Raw genomic sequence first — 19,238 nt, forward strand, 5'->3', positions numbered from 1 at the left:
CTCTTCATGTGGACGAGTCACATCTGTGAAGACTATGAAGATGGTCTCAGGCCTTTCCAGACAAAAACAGACAGACAGACAGACAGATGAAGTCTGTGGAAGTAATTAGGAAAACGAGGCTGCTGTCCTGTGGCCCGGGCTTGGTCGTGAGCGGATGTGGCGCACGGTTCACAGCACGCGAGAGCATTTATGATGGTTCACAGAGACAGGCACCTTTTTAAAGCCAGGGGCAGATCAAGCAGGAGAAAGTGTTTATTCAGGACTCTATCAGTTGCCTCAACTTCAGACTGCTAAAGCAGTTCAGTTCCCTGCAGGGGAAGGTCAGGGCTTTCTCAGGCTGCAGCTCAACGCAGCTTATCGGGGTGAAGCGAAGGCCAAAGGTCTTATCGAAGCAATGACTTAGAGCAGAACATGAGCCAAAGTTGTGTTGGTGATTAGATATGTGTTTCCTTCCTTCTAACATGGATCCTCATGGTACTCTAGCTTAGAGAAGATTCCGTAAGCAGTTGAAATGTATTCAAGAAAAATACGTTTGATTTTGTAAACAGGCCGATATCATTGAGTGTGTTCACATGAACTCAATTATCCAATTATAACCAGATTTCTGCAGTTACCTGATTATTCAAATGGTCATGTAAACAGCACACTCTGATTTCTCAATTCAGAGTAAGGTCTAGAAATCTGATTAAGAAATCCAATAAAGAGGCTGGATTTTAGCTCAGTAATCTGATCTCTCAGTGCGTGTGAGCTCTTACTCTGATTTCTTTCCTTTCTCTCAGTCCGAGCATGTGCAAAAACAGACGACGGTACCGGAAATAAGGGAGCAGCGGCACCACCAAGACGCAGCAAAGCACTTTTGAAGTGATGCTGAAGCCAAATACATGCTTGAGGAAATGAAGGATTTAAATATTCTTCACCTTCTAGATGATGTATGTTGATATTTTCACGTAAAGTGGTGCAATGCCTTTAAAAAAAAGTTTGAGTTTTACGTTACGTTTACGTCACGTCGTCTTCTGTGAGTTTACTGGCTGGTTGCCAAGCAGAAATCTGATTACTGTCTGACTCATTTAGACCTGGAACTTCCCCATTATCTGATTAGTCAAGTACATGTAAATGTGCTGATCGGGTTACTGAGAAAATCAGATTTTATTAAGTGCATGTAAACACACTCAAGGTAAACTGAATGTTCTTTCTACTTTCATGAAATAAGAGTCGGATGTAAACATTGTTAAAGTTTTCAAAAACATCCCCAGTTGATACAGTTGATGGAAGCTAAGCTGCGAAAAACAATCACAAAAATCACCACATCCAGTCATTTGCGAAGTTCTACACGTCTATAGAGAGCATACATCTTCACATTGGAATGCAAAAAAAGTAGAAAGCGTGCACAAAAATGAGCAGAAAAATGCTGCACACTTAAAAAAATGGTTCTTCAAAGGGTCTTTAGTGGAGAAAATGGTTCTATTTAGAAATATCAAGCTTTTAACAATACAAGAACCCTTTTGGTGCTATATAGAACCCTTTTCTTTGAGTGTTCATGGCTCTATATAGAACCATGTTTCTTACTTAAGAAACCCTGAAGAACCATCACATTATCTATCTATCTATCTATCTATCTATCTATCTATCTATCTATCTATCTATCTATCTATCTATCTATCTATCTATCTATCTATCTATCTATCTATCTATCTAAATGCTCAAATTTTTACATAACATTTTACATTTACTCTCAAAAAAGAACCTCAGGGAAAAAATCAGGCACAAAAAATATGGAGGGGTGACCTCTTTAATGTCCTGGACTTCCAATCGACTTCAGGGCTCTGGACAGGAGCAGCACAGTGGAGGTCTGTGTTTTCTGCTGTAAATTACGTTGAGTTGACATGATTCAACTCTGATTATCAGCCCCACATAATAACTGGGATGATGTACTGCCTGTTATAGATGTGGAAATGATATACACATTTCAATGAAGTGCATTTAATGCCATAATTTCTTTCCAGCGGATGTCTGGGCAGAGACCGTTCTACTGCATTAGTTTAAACTTTGGTCCCACAGTAAAAAACACTATATAAAAACCAATGAAGTGTTCAGACCTTAGACGTTTACAACGATTGTTGTGATTTATTTAAACCCAGCTTATTTTTTTTCTCCTTTAAAGTTATTTTATGTCTTTTAAAGCGAAGCTAAAAAATTTTGATTTATTGAGTTTAAATTTTCAAATAAAAAAAAATGCTGTCGCACGTTTTCATTACTTTCATTCGTCGTCATTACTGAAACACAGAGTTTGAGTATGTAGGCGGAGTCTTGTTTAAGCCACGCCCCTGCATTTTAGAGAAGAAAGTGAGGCTGCATCCATGTCCCTCATGGCCACATGGTTACATCCCATTGTTTTGACGTAAACATGTCCCAAAGTTGGAAACTCAGTGCAGAACATTAAAAATTGTCACTACCGAAACACATTTTCTGAAATTAAGTGAACTGGTTCACATTTTCATCTGAAATATGATGATTTTATGTGTGTACAGTTGTTCAAAGGTGGGTTTTCTGGTCATGTCCTGTCAGCATTTTTTGACTTTGCTCAAAAGGAGCTAAAATGAACACTTTTGGTAAAGCTTTGGTAGTGATATGATTGATTTGGGAGTAATAATATGGAATGGTCAATCATTTGTTTGAATAAAATAAACATTAACAAGGTACAAACCTAAAAGACTAGCTGAAAGTCTAAGTTGGTTAAAAGTCTGAAATGTGTTTTGAACTCTGACTTTGAACCAGTTCAGTTTGGATTATTAGGCCGGGTTCAGACAATGGAGCAGATTCTCTTCTGTTCCAAAAGACAAAAGAAACCAGCACTTACTGCACTTCCATCAGGTTTAATTCTTCCTAATCAGCTCGTGTAAACATTAGCAGACCTTACCAAGTGCCTTGATCACCACAAACCAGTAAATACACTGCAAATCATGATGTCTTGTCAAGTGAGATGGTCTTAAATCTAGTCGATGTATCTAATATTTCCTATTTTGAGATGCTCGTGCACTTATTATAAGATTATCTAGCTTATTTCTAGACATAATTTACTTGTTTTAGGTAATTTTATAAAGTAAAATCATCTCACTATACTGCCTATATGCAGATACTATATGCAGATACTATATTATCAAATTGTGATTCATTCAAGAATTCAGATTTCTTAAAAAGAGCACAATTATCTGCCTATATAGTGAGATTTATTACTTAATAAAATGACTTAAGTAAAAAATATCCAGCATGAAGGTTCATGATGTTAAATTAAGCTTACAATAATCTCAACAGGAGAAATATTAGATTTATTGACTATATTTATGATTATTTTACTTGACACAATACTATTTTTTAAGCATTTTTCTACATAAAAGTAAACTTCTTGCCAAGCTACAGCAGTGAGGGGGACCCATCACCTGTCTCTCGAGGTTTTTTAGCAAACCTCAGTGATGACAATGTACAGGGCGATACTTAGAACAGTGAATAAATATTCATGCTTGAGTATTTTGTAAGTTATATATGTGATAAAAACACACTCTGGTTCCGTTTTTCCCTCGTTTTTGATTGGTTACCTCATGAAAAGTGATACATGACGAGTGAAGCTTTTCCACTGAAGTTGAGCATTTTTCAACTCGATCCATGGTGGAAAAACCTGTTCCATGGTGGGAAGGGCAGAGCCCACAGAGTTCACATCGTACCATAGAATATAATGGCATTTTTGGTGGAATCCACTCCACCATCTGAACATAGCCTTAGTCATGTTACATTCAGTTAAGCACATAATGTGAACCCTATATGGTGATGATGAAAGAGCTTACCTAGATCAGAACACTGTACCACCCTTAGATGACACTGGCACCTGAAGGGGCAAACTGGCCCAAGGGGAATATCAGTGAATTCAGGAATTTCAGGGGCTCCGGGGCCTTTAGGGATTTTAGGGGGTCGCCGGGTTGAAGGGGGAAGAGGCTCTGGCAGAGCAGACCCAGGCTCGTCATCCATCATGAAGTCCAGGAAGACAGACTGGCGGAAGGGCAGAGCCCAGCAGACGGACACCAGGAGCAGGGTGAGACAGGCCAACCTCATATTGTCAGTGACCTGGAGGGCAGAGAAGATAGAGCAACGGTCAGGAAGTCAGGATCAGTCGGTAGGCTGAGGCGAACGTGAGGAATGTAGGAGCAGATGCAGAGTTCAAGACTTTTCCCAAGGCTTAAATAACATTTGGCCACTATGCATCAACATAGTGCTCTAAACCAGGGCCTGACCGATATGAAATGTTTGCGGCTGATACCGATACTGAACTTGGGATAACTGACAACATCAGCTGATATTGTTGCTTGTTGTTTTTCTACAGCATTTCAGCGCAACAGCAGTCTTTCATGTGTGAAAATTTCAAAATAAAAAACAAACAATAGAGCTAGAATAAAATGTCTTTACATTAAAGCTGCAATATGTAAGATTTTTTGTTAAAACTGAAAGAAGTGTCATTACTCCATGAGGAGACTAAAACAGACTAACATATGGTGAGTGTGCCCTGCCGTGAGTCACCCTGTAAAACCTGAAATAATCATTTAAAAGTCAAGGTTTTATACGTCTTTACATCACAGACTCAAACAGAAGCTCCAGCTTGATGTTTTGATCTAAAATGATCTCGTAATCAACGTCTCTAGCAGCAGTCATGGGCTGGAGGTTAGGTAACCAGCCTTGGGTCCCGGATGGTCACTGAGTTGATCACTGAGTTGACCCCCAACCACCCAACACTCCGGGCAAGTGTGTTCACTGCCCCCTAGTGTTTGTCTTCACTAGTGTGTGTGTGGTGTTTCACTGCATGGATGGGTGAAATTTCCCTGTTGTGGGACTAATAATGGTCCATTAATCTTAATATGAATCTATCAATCAACAGATTAATCCCCTCGGGGAAGGGGGCCAAAGCACAACCCATGCTATAAAAAAGTTTTTCCACAAATTGTGTGCAATTACACGTTTCCACCAGAGTGGGATTTCACTTGATACATTACATTTAAAGTGAATTCACATTCTGTATATATCATTTTGAGCCTACACCAACATTTCGATGTCAAATAACGATTACAAACACAGAAAAATGTTAACGAACGTTTTATCTTTCAGCAAAGCCAGACTGTGCACACAACAATAACTTTTTAAGCTGAAACCATTTCAAAGCGTCTCCTCTTCTACTTCCAAATGACGAGTTTCATTCCACCGTGATCTATTGAGGATATTAAAAGCTCATGTGTAGTGCATTTTGTCAAAGGACGCTCATTTATTCTTCTAATATTGTTGGCAAAGCTGACTGTAAATAACATAAGAGAGCATGAAAGTGGCATTTTAAAGTGAAACCCCCTCACTTACTAATGCGGTACAGATTGAAAGTCTTGAATCTGGGCTTTTGGCATAATTTCTCTGTTTCAATAACACACAACTTAGAAATAGTTCAAATAATGTGCAAGATGCTTTTGTCATCACCAGCAATGAGTGACGTCTGCTTAGTGAACAAGGCAATGTTAGCTTAATGCCATTCATTCTCAAAATACTGCCAGTCTATCAAAATTGATAAGCATAAAACACCCAAGCCGTTCGGTTTGAATTATTGTGAAAGAATGCAAGGTGTTAAAACTTGCCCCTGGGAGCACAGACGTCCTGCAGAGTTAAGCTCCAGCACTGATCAAACACAGCAGTCAGCGACCCTGAAGAAGTTCATTAGTTGTGTCAGGTGAATTCAATTAGAGCTGGAAGCCACAGGGCTCTCCTGGAGTTGGGATACCTGGTCTATAATGAAGATCCTTTAATAGACGCCCTGCAGGGTGGTCAGGGTTATAGCGCTTGACCTCGTCAAAGACTTTCTCTTGCCTACTTCTATTTCACCTTTGGTCGAGGAGAATTAAACTGTCCTCATCGTGCAGAGGCATGTCAGCCATCTAGAGCGCCCCCTTTTTTTACTTGGGTAGGGCTGGAGCCTTTTGAATGAAAGGGAAATTGCTGGGTAAGTAAAATTCAGGGTCATGTCAGGTCTAAACAATTTTGCCTCTCTCTCTCTCTCTCTCTCTCTCTCTCGCTTGGTATACAGTATAATTACAGTACAGCAACCAAACCTCTCAGATGGTGACCTCTGGGAAGCTTTGCAGTTTAAACTTGACAACCTCTACTGCAAGCAAGAGCCATGATGCGCTGTCCTGCAGACACAGTGAAATGTATTAGCTTTAACATGAAATCTGTGGCTGGATTTACATCAGGAAACTTTCTTGCACCCAGTTGCAGCTCAGAAGTTGCATGAAACATACTTTCCATGCAACTTCATTAAAGTTGCATGCAATACTTCCGATCAGTAAACTACCAAGATCAGCTAGTGTGTTTCATATTATGTATCACATCGTTGAAGGTCTATAAAATTAGGCAGCATTTGCATCGCTGTGTCTTTTATTGTTTAGAAACAAAAACGAACCCAATGAACCTAAACACTGCATGCCAACAAAGCTGAATAAACAGCTGTCACGTTATCTGTCAGTTCATAACCAGGAGGACGTCTCATGCTTATTTATTTGTTTATTTATTTATTTATTTGTCCATGATGAAAGTAAATAAATCCGTCAGTATAATCTAATAATGTCATGGCACGCTGCGTGACAGCGACAAACGTTTACGCTTCTGTTAAGGCCATAAATGTCCAGTAACAATGGATAGGCACCTCTTAAGGGATTTCGAATAGTTACAGTTTCATGTATCATGTTACATCAAATCTATTGATATTAATATCTCAAGAGAGGGGACAAAGAACCTGACCATGTATATTATGGTAATTCTGGCTATTGAATCAGAGCAAATGCTAGTGCAAGCATCTGTAGACTGTGGCTGGCTAGCTAACTGGCTAATTAAGCTACCTAGTTACCAGCAAATGAGTGAAATTATTCCCAGAGACCATCCTCTGTTTCACTTGTGCACGATGAAAACCAGCTCAAATGATGCTGTTGACAACAGCACTTGGGATGTTATGTGTGGCTAAGACAGCTAGGCCTTCAGTTCTGGATATAAACGCCAAAATGTGGAGAAACGTGGAAAAATACCTCTACAGTGATGCCGACTGGTGCCAGTGCACCTATAGGATGTATGTTATGTTGTATAACGATGTAAAGTGAGATGAGGTCCCTTTAGTGTTCATTTCAGGACCTTCATATATTTATATTATTTTTTATTATTCTATTTTTCTACAATTAATGTTTATTTTTACGATTAGCTGCATGTCCTGTACATATCGTAGTATTGACAAAGCTGACTTGACTTGACTTACTTTTTTTAGCCATTCTAGACGAAACATGGTGTTTCAACTCTGCAAGTATTGTAGAACTTAGTAATACACTTATGTCGTCGTTCAATTTGAATTCAAACAAAAGGGCTTAATTCTTGAAATGCTCTTTGACTGGTCAGGACTTCAGGAACAAGACTAAAGGGTTAACGTTTCAGATTAACCATCAACACAATTAGGAGTTGACCGTCGAATCACCCAATTAACATCTTGATTTGAGAGAAAAACATCGTTCTAGGCCTTCTGGGAGTTCTAGATGTGTCACTGAGTACAACAAGTAGCCTGACCAAGGCGTTTCAGTCAGCTGTACAGCTCATCTGAAGCTCATCAAAGACATTCCACATGTTGCATTTGGAGCTTGCAACAGACATTAAGATGTATTTGGCCTTGTATCAATTTTATAGTGACTCTTTCTGCCGCCTCAGGTTTCCTTTCCTAACAACTAGCTAGCTACCACTTCTATTCACAGTCGGTGATGAATCCGGAAGTTAGAGTGACTTTTTCACGTGAAATTAGCTCCATCCACTGGAAATCATAGAGAGATTCCACTCTCAGTTCCTAATTATTGACTGGACATGTAAGACCTTCAGTTCAGCTCATGAAGTCCTAACCAATAGGAGAGCTTACTTGGGTGTATCTACTTAGAAAGCACAGAGGAAATAAAATCCAGATTGGATGGTTTTCCATTGTTTTCCTTTGGAAACTTGTTGTTTCCAACCAAAACTTAACAAAGACACAAGACCATTACTCCTGTTAATACAAAAGCATAAACATGGCAAGCACAATGATCACACTGAATAAAAATGAAATGAAAACGACTGATGCACTTTTTTTTCATTTCACAGAAATCATTAGGCCTACCATGAAGACCTAGAAGGTCATAGGAGAAGATTTCCTCACTGGATAGCAGCAAGTGTTGCAGCTGAGTCTCAAGCGAGTTGCATCTAAGTTTCAAGTAAGCGAAGTTGTCTGAAGGTTTCATCAATGTAAAGAAAGCCGAAAAGGTATTAAAGAAATCAGACGGTCACACCACAGGGACGTCTCCACCGGGATCTCAGGCCATAAACCCAAGTAATATATGTGCCTCTTCTTGGAAGGTCCACCATGTACCCAAAGCACAAACTCAATCAATTAGATGAAACCGAGAGCCTGTTTCCCATCCAAGAGAACGAGGTTAATCAGAGTCCCACACATATCAGGTTCCACACTCCTGCTGGCTGAAACACGTACAACGTGACAAATGGAAACGGCAGGAAAAGTCTCCCACAATGTGACCTTTGACCGCTGGTTTCTGCAACTCATCACTGGAGATTTATCTTACACGGATGCATGGAAGCATGGACCTCATTCATCAGTAGTGCCAGACAGTCATCCGGGTGGCCAAAAATGTGTTGATTGCTTACACAATGTGATGAATACATACAAACCATTGCTTTTAAAGTACTACTTGATGCCTACAGACACTATGAGAGTCATATGACATTGGTGTGACCAGTCTGGAATGAAGATTCTTGGCCTCTGGTGCTCTGTCGAGTAAAGGAACGCCACTCAACCTGTGCACCTGGAGGGTCTCCCCATTAACAAACAGGTCGAGACAAGAGTGATCAGCCTCCAGCGCTGCTTTAGTTTGCATCTCTGACATGTTAATGGATTCCTGACCACCACCCACAGAATGACTTTGCTTGTAGGGGTTCAGCAGGGAGTTCTGCATCTTGTGGCTGCTGACTTCAGCCACATTCTGTCAGCGCATGAGGTGGAAATCCTGACGAAGGTTAAATAGCTGGGGGACATGGGGTTGCCTTGTCATTGCTGACACAAAAATAAGTTTGGCATGTTGTGACAGGGTTCGTCTGAGAATGTGCTCAATCAGTACATCCTCAGTAAATAACTGAGTAAATGTAATTAGTTTCTGTACTTTAGTATTTTTGGTGTATCTGTACTGAATTTTCTCCATTCTGGGCGACTTTTTCCTTTCACTCCACTACATTTCAGAGTCTAATATCCGACTTTTTCCTTTACTTTTTCCTTCCTCCTTTTGGTTTCTGTGTGTATAAAAACGTAACATGTCAAAACGAAAGAAGCGCAAAGCCAGAGCACCAATCAGGGCCCAGCGGTCACTTTGTTTAGAGCTGGTTTTGACCTGTTGGTCAGACCGACCCAGTGCAGCACGCGGTTCAACGTCAGCGCAGCAGCGTCAAACTTTGGGAGAGTCTGTTCAACATAAATGATGAACTAACCTAACTTTGTGTAAATAGAGCTCAATATAGAAATATGTCCACATATGCAGTCGAGACTGACGCGGCTTTTTTCTGAATTTCTACAAACACCATTTCATTTTATAGTAAATGAGTTTGGGCTGGTTTATGTTTATGAACAGACGCCTACAGATCAACATAGTAAAGGAGCTCATCTGTGATCCTGAGTTTAAAGCCAGTTTTTATTCAACTTAAACTTGGAACTAAGTTGTAAATAAATCTGAAACTGAAACTTTGCTTGTGTGTAAAAAGTGATTTCAGAGCCACTCGGTTCTCCCTGATGGAAACTGTTTACCTTCAGTGTTTTGTGCTTCTGATCATTTTAATAGACGTCAGCGTCACTAATTAATGACGTTCTATTAAAAGACTGGTTTACCAAGAGAGACGCTGGAGGACTTTCACCTGAAATGAGTTCATGAAGCCAGTCTGGTTATAAAAATGATAACAGGACCAGATCAGAGCCAGAATTCCTCTTTTAGTACTTTTACTTTATACTTAAGTACATTTGAAGGTAAATACTTTAGTACTTTTAGTGGATGTTTTTCTTTTTATGAGATGAAAACAAAACCAGTAATTAATGCAGTGGGGCCATCAAACCAAATGCAAAGGTTTTCTTTGATAATACTCAGAGAATGTGAGAAGAAGATGGGAGAGGAAGGAAACATTGATTCCTTGAGTAGCAGCAATGATTCATTCAGAATTTGCATTGTAAATAAAATGCACACTGGATATGATCATTCTACAAAACACACAGACACGAAAGAGACCAGGATACGCTAAACTAAACAAACAGCTATAAACAGTTTTCAAAACTTAATATGCCTTTTTCTTACTGTGAATAGGCCTTTATATGAAGATGATGACACTCCATTGTCTTCTCATAACTACCTGAGTCTGTTGGAGCTTGACGAGACCTGTCAAATCGGGCTTGAGTCAGGTTTAAATGATATGTTTGGGTCTTATTTAACAGATTTTATCTGCGTTTCCTACAGATTTTGTTTGATCTTTTTACTTTATGGCCCCTCTTTGCTTTATGGCCCTAACCCTTTTCCTCTGTAATGACACTTTTTTAGTTAAATATACATTTTTTTTAAATTTGATTTAGAATTTGATTATTTTCTCTTTTGAAATCTGTTGTTTTAATCATGCTTTGATCTTTATTCTCCTTTACTTTATCAAACGACTGTATATTCTCATTTAGAAAGTACCTTCTGAGTGTATGAGAGGTGCTCCATGAATAAACTTGCCTTGCCTTGTCTTGCCTCTTATTTCATTGCCTTGATGTCATTAGTTTCTTAAACATTTTCAATCTGGTGTCACTCATGTTGCCACAGTTGAACGTAATCGTCCAAGCAGAGGTCCACTGGGCCCAGACTTGTCAGAAAATCCAATATGATGCAACTGAAAGAAGTTCCATTTGTTTGTAAAAGTAGTTTTGGCTTGAAAACTTGATGACAAAACTTTCATAAGATCAGGTCAGGATTGGACTCGAAATGGTTGTTTTGATGTTGTGGATTAGATTGAGCAAAACCTCTGGGCTGTTTTTGGGTTTGTACTGAAGTTTCAGGCCTGATAAAAGCTTTGCTGTCTGGACGGCTCTGACTAGGCCTGATTAGGTGTCCGATTAGGTCAGATTAGGTATTCGTTTACAAGTCCTTACCGTTGCAATGCTATGCTAGAAAATCTCGCCAGATCATTACAGCCCCTCACCCCTAATGGAAAGCACTTCACTCCTCCGTACCCTGGAGACACCCTGATCGAATCAAGGCCATGTGTGTGTTTAAGCCAACAAAGCTGTGCTCGCTGGCTTTTTCCAGTCTTGAAAACGTGCCTAGCCTTGTAAAGAAAATTGGCCGAGAGCATCACCCTGGCCCCTCAGACCTACAATAAGTGAGAAAGGGGGTGTATGCCTCTTCAAACAAACAGCTTGCCCCGACTTTCCCTACTTTCCCTCGATTTTTTCCATCCTCTACCCTTGTCTTTCATGGCCGAGCGGGTCAGTTGTCTCCTCATGCGAAACGAAGGGGGTGCAAAAAAAGGGGGGGGTTACACTTCCCATCCAGTCTCCCTTTGCTTGTTTTCTAAATTCCCAAAAAACTGGCAGGAAGTTCTGTACAAGCTGCAGAGGATCAGAAACACATATCCTAAGACTCTGTGCACTCTTAAAAGTAGAGGACCAGTGCTGTAGAAGAACCTGCTTTGATTGCAAAAAAAACTTTTTTAACAGCATCCTGTTCTTTAACTTAGCACTGAAAAATGCCTCTAATTATTGTCTGTGGTAATCAATAGCGCACTACAGACACAGCAGATACAGAGTAGACTGAAGAACGCTGTAGCATAACTTCTAAAACGCAACAGAACTTCAATAAACTGGGAAAATTCCCCGAGAGCCTTAAAGAACCATCCATTTCAATGCACTTTAGGTGGTTCTTCTATGGCATCAGACCCAAGAACCCTCTAGGCACCTTTATTTTAAGCGTTTTACCCCACATACTGTTTGTACTGTAATACAGCCACTGCATATACCGTTAAGCCATAACGCTGTGTAATTACTGTGTTATTAAATTGAAGTTACATAGTAATTAGAGTTGTGATAGTATTTTATATGCCTCCTGAGGAACAGAAGGGCTAATTTCATTCTTCCAGTCTGATCATTGTCTAATGTAAACATATACAATATTTAGATATGGCTCATGAATGGTTCTCTGACATCGTGATTGATGATTCTACCTCAGGGACACGACATCTGCCCTCAACCTATCAAATCACCCACTGCGCTGAAGATTTCCACACAGGCTGATTACAGGAGGGAAGTGGAGGGAAAATAACATATAATCTAAAATGAGAATACAGGTAATGAAATGGCTCTGGAGTACAGTGGTTGAATGCTGCTGGCTTTGTCTTCAGGAACCAAACATCTCGATGCTGCAGTCAGTATTGCTCCTTACAGCAAATGTCAGGTTGATTCAGTATAATTCAGTTTTATTACAATCTATCTTATCATTTAAAAAAGGAAGGTGTATTTACATTGCATTGAGATTTTGTAATAAAAATCCAATAAAAATCGTCCAAAATCACTTTGAATAAAACCTTGAAACGTCAACTCATCGCTGCTGTCGGAACAAAACTTTGCATCTCCATTTTTTGTCATTTTTCAGTTTTTGATATGGTGTGAAAATGCCTGTTGCCCTTTCCATTGTTTGTAAATTTCACAATGAAGGGATTAAAAGAAACTTCCCAAAATGACTTGGCAAAACCTCCGGTTCCATTGACTTACATTAAAAGTAAGGTAGGTTTTTAGCCTCTCTTGTAAAGTTACCATGTTGGAGGTTTTGTTCCGACAGCAGTGATATGTGGAAGTTAAGAATATCCTTTTCCTTCACCGTTTCAAAGATGTGGCACTTTGATGTAACAATAAGCTGCACAAGTAAAGCCAAATGCAAAAGTTTGGTCATATTTCATGTGTTGTTGATTTTCTAAGTACAAATAAGTGAACACATTTTAATGCACAAGTAGAGTTTATCTCAATTTAACACATTGGAAAAAAAGTGAAATATGAAATGTGAACTGTGCAAAAGTTGTGGCATGTTTTATATTAAATGTTTTCTTTCTTGGAAATGTTCAACTCAAAAATACATAGAAAATCTACCATAAACTTTACAAGAAAATGCCATATTTAAGTTGTTCTCTGTAGAGGATTTTCACACGTTTGACAAATCCAAGGTGACTGATTTTTCTGTAAGATGCCTCAGCATCCCTGAGGGGGCTAACTGATTTCCTCCATTTGCTTTTCAATCCACATTTTGTGTTAGATCTCCCCGTGGATCTCCCTGTGGCCCTCTTACAGGAACGGCTTGGCGAAAAGTCAAGTGAACACATTTTTCCATTCCAGATGTAGCCGATCAGCTAAGACATGGTAGGTGTCCAAATTCAGGCCAAGAGGTGGGTAGGAACTAGCTACATTCCCACAAGTACGTGTGCCTAAGCCAAATAGTGAGTGATTGATACTCTACTTTTACTTCTACTCAAGTAGATTACAGAGTAAAGACATCTCCTTTTTAACCAGTTGTATTTCACCTATTTATTTAACTAGTTATTCATTCTTTTTGTGTTTACTTTCATTCTGCACTGTAATCCCGCATTTTGTTTTAACTCAAATAAACTCAACAATTTTAAGTTAAGGGATGATTTTGTACACCCAAACGGCATTTTTGAGATGAATTAGCTCAGTACTATTTAGTTAAGTCTGTTGCTATGGCAACTTTGAAACCAAACATGCAAAAAAATGGTGACATTTCTGTTGGTTTTAATTGTTTTTTTTTTCATTAAAGTTGCTGAACAAATGTGTGAAACTGAGTGAATCTAAGCCGTTAAATACAATTACATGTTTGTTTTATTAACACGTCTTGTTAGATAAAACGTGTATTTATTCCCCATTGGCTCGTGGCTCCATCTATTTGCATATTGAATGTTTCTTTCACCTTGTTTTACTCGCCGTCAGTGCGCTTTCATTCAACCCAAGCTGCCTTTGACTCAGGCGAATGTTGTTGTTTTGTATGTGCTTTACTCAACTGTTTACCGTTGTGTTGTTGGTTAAGAGTGAAGGTAATTGTTCTTTTATCTGATAAGTGGGCATTTGTTTTGGTCAGTGACCACGTTTACAGTAACGGTGTTAAGCAAGGTGGTCAATATCACTTAATTAGAAAAAAATTCTCAATTGCCCAATGAAACATAGTTAAATTGCAATTTTATGTTAGAATTTAGGAGTTGCACGAAAGTGTTTGTTAGCCTAACTCCAAAATGACTGTGATTCTAACTCGTTTTCATTACACATTACTTCATTTTTTTAAGGCAACCAGTTTCCTCAAATTTTTTAAGTAAATTCAACTTATTCAGGCTTACAGTGTGTTTTGTTGTTGACAACATCTGGACTTCTTTGTGTTTGCTCCCATCTCTAACTTTGGAGCTCTAGTGGTTTACTTTAGACCAAAAGAATCCTGAAAAGAGACAAAAATCGATAGATGCTGGATTTACTAAGCAGTTCCCAACGTTACTCAGTACTTCAGTAGTTTTTGGCCTGATACTTTTGTACTTTTACTCAAATAGATTAATTTTAAGGTTTCATTTTTACTATTGTCAACATTTTACCCAAGTATCAATTTACTGGATTATTCATTTAGGCTACTCTACCCTCCTGAAGTTTGAGAGAAGTTTTCAGGATGTATTTACAGAAAACATTTGGGTGACAATTGCATTCAAGTGTTTGTAAGAACCGTTAGCCTTGTAGCTTCAGCTCTAAACTAAGGAAGCAAAATGTGGACACTAGACATGTCTTGGCTGATGACCTACATCTGAGGTAAGTGGAAAAACGTGCAAATTCGACTTTTTCGCCAAACCATTCATCCTTTAATAGCCTTAAAATAGCCTCTACATCCAATAAATACTGACCTGACTGGAGCTTTAACTGGCTAGTCATGCTGTTTGCACATATTTCTGAAGGGGCTCCAACAATAATGTGTTTTTATCCAGCATTTTTGGAGATATGATGCGTGCTGAAATGTTTTGTGTAGGAAATAACCCATTCTATCGATTCATTCCCCTCTTCCAATTGCCCTTATCCGGCCTGTCTCCAGAGGGGCTGTCAGCAATGAATCAGACGAGGAATTTATAAGGCTACGGGACATTTAGAACATGTGTGCCCCTTTTAAAGCCATCAACACCCTGACGTGTCCTCTCCAAACTCACAACGTGTCTTCTCCAGTCGCCGTCCATTCAGAGCTGTTTTCTTCTGATACGTGCTGATCTAGAATGACATCTCTCAAGTCTGCAGGTCAGAAGAATGTAGTTTTCTGAACTATCCATTCTTGAAGATGTGGTCCAGGAAACCCAAAATTTCCACCTTTAGCAAGTCAATATTACAAACATTGGCCTGCTTTCTCCAAAGACGCTCTCGATTTCAATAGTTAGTAGACGTCTGAAGTCGTGTTGCCGTTCTGTAGACACATTAGAAGCTCTAACAGGTCTAAGCTGGTTTTCTCTTCAGTAGAAGTTAACGGAATTTGTGAGAAAATACTTGCACCCTGTGGCAAACAACATGTTCCAAAGCTGATAAGTTTTGCCGTACAGACAATTTTCCACCAACTGTGAGGAAATCCTCAGATTTTCGAGATCATTATGGATCCAAAAAATGGCTATTGACAGTATTTTGATGACTTCACAAACACTCAGCCACCGTTTTGGTAGGCAACATCAAGTTCACTCAGTAAAAAATCTGAACAGATATACAGTATTTGAGTGTTTTGCCCTGATTTTACTTGATTTGTTGCTGTATTAATAACAAAGGAAGCTAAATTCTGCAAGCTAGCCCACTTCATAGCATGCAAAAATATAGCGCATGTATTTTTAGACGCGCACTCATTAGTGTAGCTCGTAAAGTGCAGAAGTGTGGTTTGGGATGCATGCTTAGATCAGCAGAGGAGAAAGTGGCTGATTCGCTTCACTGCGCTGGTCATTTGCTGCTCAGTGAACATTGCCAAGAGAAAGTTTGAGGTATTTATTGACGAAAGATGCATTCATTGAGGTGACCTGAGGTTAGTTGTATATTCGCCAACTTTGGAAGTTTGTTCTACGTTTAAGGTACCTCAGTGTAACGGCAGCACCATTTAAGGTGGAATGTGTAAATTCAAATGAGAAGCTGATTAATACGAAGCTGACTCGAGCCGTGTTGATGTGTGAGTTTATTGTTTAAGAGTTTTGGCAGCTTCGTTAGCCTTTGTCTGTAAAGTCTCTTGCACTGGAATCGTAATGGATCCAGTTGATCGCAAATTTTCATCTAAAGCATCCACGTATCTTTTCGTCTTTTTCGAGGTCTTTTGAACTTTTTTCTGGTCTATTTTGCTTAGTTTTTATCCACCCACAGTGTACCTGCAGTAAAGGTGATGAGATGAGTTCTATCAGAGCACAGTCAGAGTTACAGCTCGCCTACCAACTTGGCAACGTGGTCTTCTTAATGGCACAAAATGGCATCAAATACAATGAACTGCTACAAGCAAGGTAACATTTCTTCACACTGAACTGCCATCGTAAGACTGACTTCACCAAAATACCCCGAGGAAAGCAGTAAGATTTGTCAAATGTTGTAGTTTAGTGGCTTTGGTAGCTTTAGGCTACAGTATGAGTAGCTGGTATTGGTGTATAATAGTGTTGAAGGTTAATTGTAGCATGTTCATTTTAAGCATCATTGGTATTTTGACTGTGAAACGACCTTCACAGAATCCAATGACGTTCACGTTTTATTTACCACGGCTGCAATTTCTTTGAATCCCATTCATTTTCCCCAGCTTAGACTATGTTCTAGCTAATCAGACAATGTTAGCTAAACTAAAGCTTCCAGCCATTGTTAGCCACGTTACCGTCTTTTAATGCCAGTCAGAATGGCTTATATAAAGGCAAACACTCATAAAAGCCATTGCGTTAAATAAATGTGGGCCTAATAAAAGTAAAGTATAACATGTAAAAACAAATTACACTGGGCTTGGATCTTTCCGCAGTCAAGTGGTCAGGGCATTTCCAGACCACTAACCCAAAATCAATAGAGCTGCCAAGGTACAATTAAGTCTTTTCTCACAGAGCTTTGTCTAATGCGATTATATTGGTAGTCTTTGGGGATCTACAGCAAATAAATGACCACAAAATGCTCTTCAGACACTCAATGACCAGTTTTATAGTGCAAGCAATCAGGTCAATTTAAGGCATGGAATTTGAACTGCTAAGCCACATCAGAACCATTTCATGAGAAAAGGATGACAATAAGGTTGGTGCCATTAACCACAGCGGTATTATCTCCAGCCTGAAATGAGCTGTCCAATGTTCTCTTCTTTAGTTTGACCCAGGATTACTTTGGTCATTGCTTGGGTCATAGCAAAGAACATTCCAGCTGTTCCAGTTATTCTCTGGGAAGAAGAAACAAGAGCAATGATAGCCAGTGGCCAGCGTGGCTACTTTTCGGTGACTCTCACCTCTAAAAGTTACAGGCCAGATGGAGAATTCTGGCTTGAGAAGATCATTCGTGGCACAGGACAGTAACATGATCTGCTGCAGCAGAGGAATAACAGGGCCGTGGAGTCTGCAAGTGTTCTGTGGGAGCTGCATCAAGACACAAAATGTTCCCAGTGGTGGTGTTTAACAGCATTTCCCAATTTTTTCTCTCACGGGACAGATCATGTGGAAATAGTGTAAAGCCCAAAGCCGGCATGGATTTATCCCTCTCTCTCCGGGTGTGTTTTCAGTTAGTTGGGAATTTTACAGTGGCTTTGCTGGGAAGTGCTCTGTCATATCTGCCTATGGTCGGAAGGAAGCTGTATCATTATAGGATTAATGAGATGTGAGTGCCAGGTACTCATCTCTCTCTCTCTCTCTCTCTCTCTCTCTCTCTCTCTCTCTCCCTCTATCCTCCTAGCCACCTCCCCCCTTTCTGCCTGATTTTTGAATGTGTGCAGCTCAAGGTGAACTGGTGCCATGGGAAAAGAGCATGAGGCATAACTCACACAATGAAAACCAGAGACTAAAACTGAGAACAGGACAGAGTCATAACACAACATGACTTCTCCTGCCCTGCATCCATGGTGAGAAAAAGGTCTGTAAAGAAAAAGAAATTCCATTTCTTTTCAAAGCCCCCCAATCTCTGGCCTATATGTTTGACCCCTATATATTTAGGGCCTGTATAAGGGTCCACTCTTAAGTTTCTCAGCCTTATAGCTTACATATTAGTCTTACTTTACTTACTGAATATTTTATGATGATAAATCTTGGGTTAACAAAATCGAGTCCATACACTGAGTTTAAACCTCCAAAACAGCCCATTTGCACCTCCACATATCCACACACTCAGCCTATAGCAGTTTAGCCCTGCCCACTTAACTCGCTTGGAAGTTATAAGGAGGGTTGTAGCCTAGACTGCTTCTGAATGAGGCTGGGGCAGCCAATCACAACCGAGGTCATTTACACAACATCTGTTCAGGGTTCAAAACATGTCAGTCCATATAAGGAAACCAGGCTTCAAAATGGGCCCATTTGGAATTCATCGTTTTTATGACAACCCATTTCCATACGTTAACCTATTCAGCCTTCAGCAGTTTAGCTCCGCCCACTCAACTCATGCTGAGGTTATAAGGAGTGTTGCATCCCAGACTGGTCCAAGATGAGGCATACAAGGCAGCCAATCGGAACAGAGGTCGTTTGTGTCACTTAAGTTTCAAATCACCCCATTTACTTCTCAGACCATACAGTTCAAATATAAACTAGGCTCCAAAATCAGCCCATGTTGAATTCACTGTTTTTGTGATGTCACAAAAAACCCCAATGCACTGAAACATGTCCTCCAATTAAGCCTAGAGCAGTTAAGCCCCACCCACTCAACTCGTTTTGAAGCTGTAAGAAGGGTTGCGACCCAGACTGGTTCCAAATGAGGCACAACACGGTGGCAATCAGAACATATATGTAAACACTGATGACATATATTAGCCTTAAAGTAACAAAAGCAGTCTGTTTATAGTCAAGACACATATTGAGAGTGAAATAAATGGTCATACAATTCATTATGGCAGGTTTTTGATTTGTGGGAGGAAAAATTAAATGTGAGATGA

The 19,238-nt window shown here is 39.7% G+C and overlaps 1 protein-coding gene across 1 annotated transcript in view; it reads right to left on the bottom strand.

The window, feature by feature from the left end:
• The window catches only part of dcn (decorin), a 43,025-nt gene that overhangs the window by 22,355 nt on the left and 1,432 nt on the right, over positions 1 to 19,238 (bottom strand). Inside the window, exon 2 of the mRNA XM_017711311.2 lies at positions 3,840 to 4,116. Coding sequence (XP_017566800.1) covers positions 3,840 to 4,104 — 265 coding nt within the window. The 5' untranslated portion in view covers positions 4,105 to 4,116. The remainder of the gene's footprint in view (positions 1 to 3,839; positions 4,117 to 19,238) is intronic.

This window comes from Pygocentrus nattereri, chromosome 1, assembly GCF_015220715.1.
Source record: "Pygocentrus nattereri isolate fPygNat1 chromosome 1, fPygNat1.pri, whole genome shotgun sequence".
Lineage (NCBI taxonomy): Eukaryota > Metazoa > Chordata > Actinopteri > Characiformes > Serrasalmidae > Pygocentrus > Pygocentrus nattereri.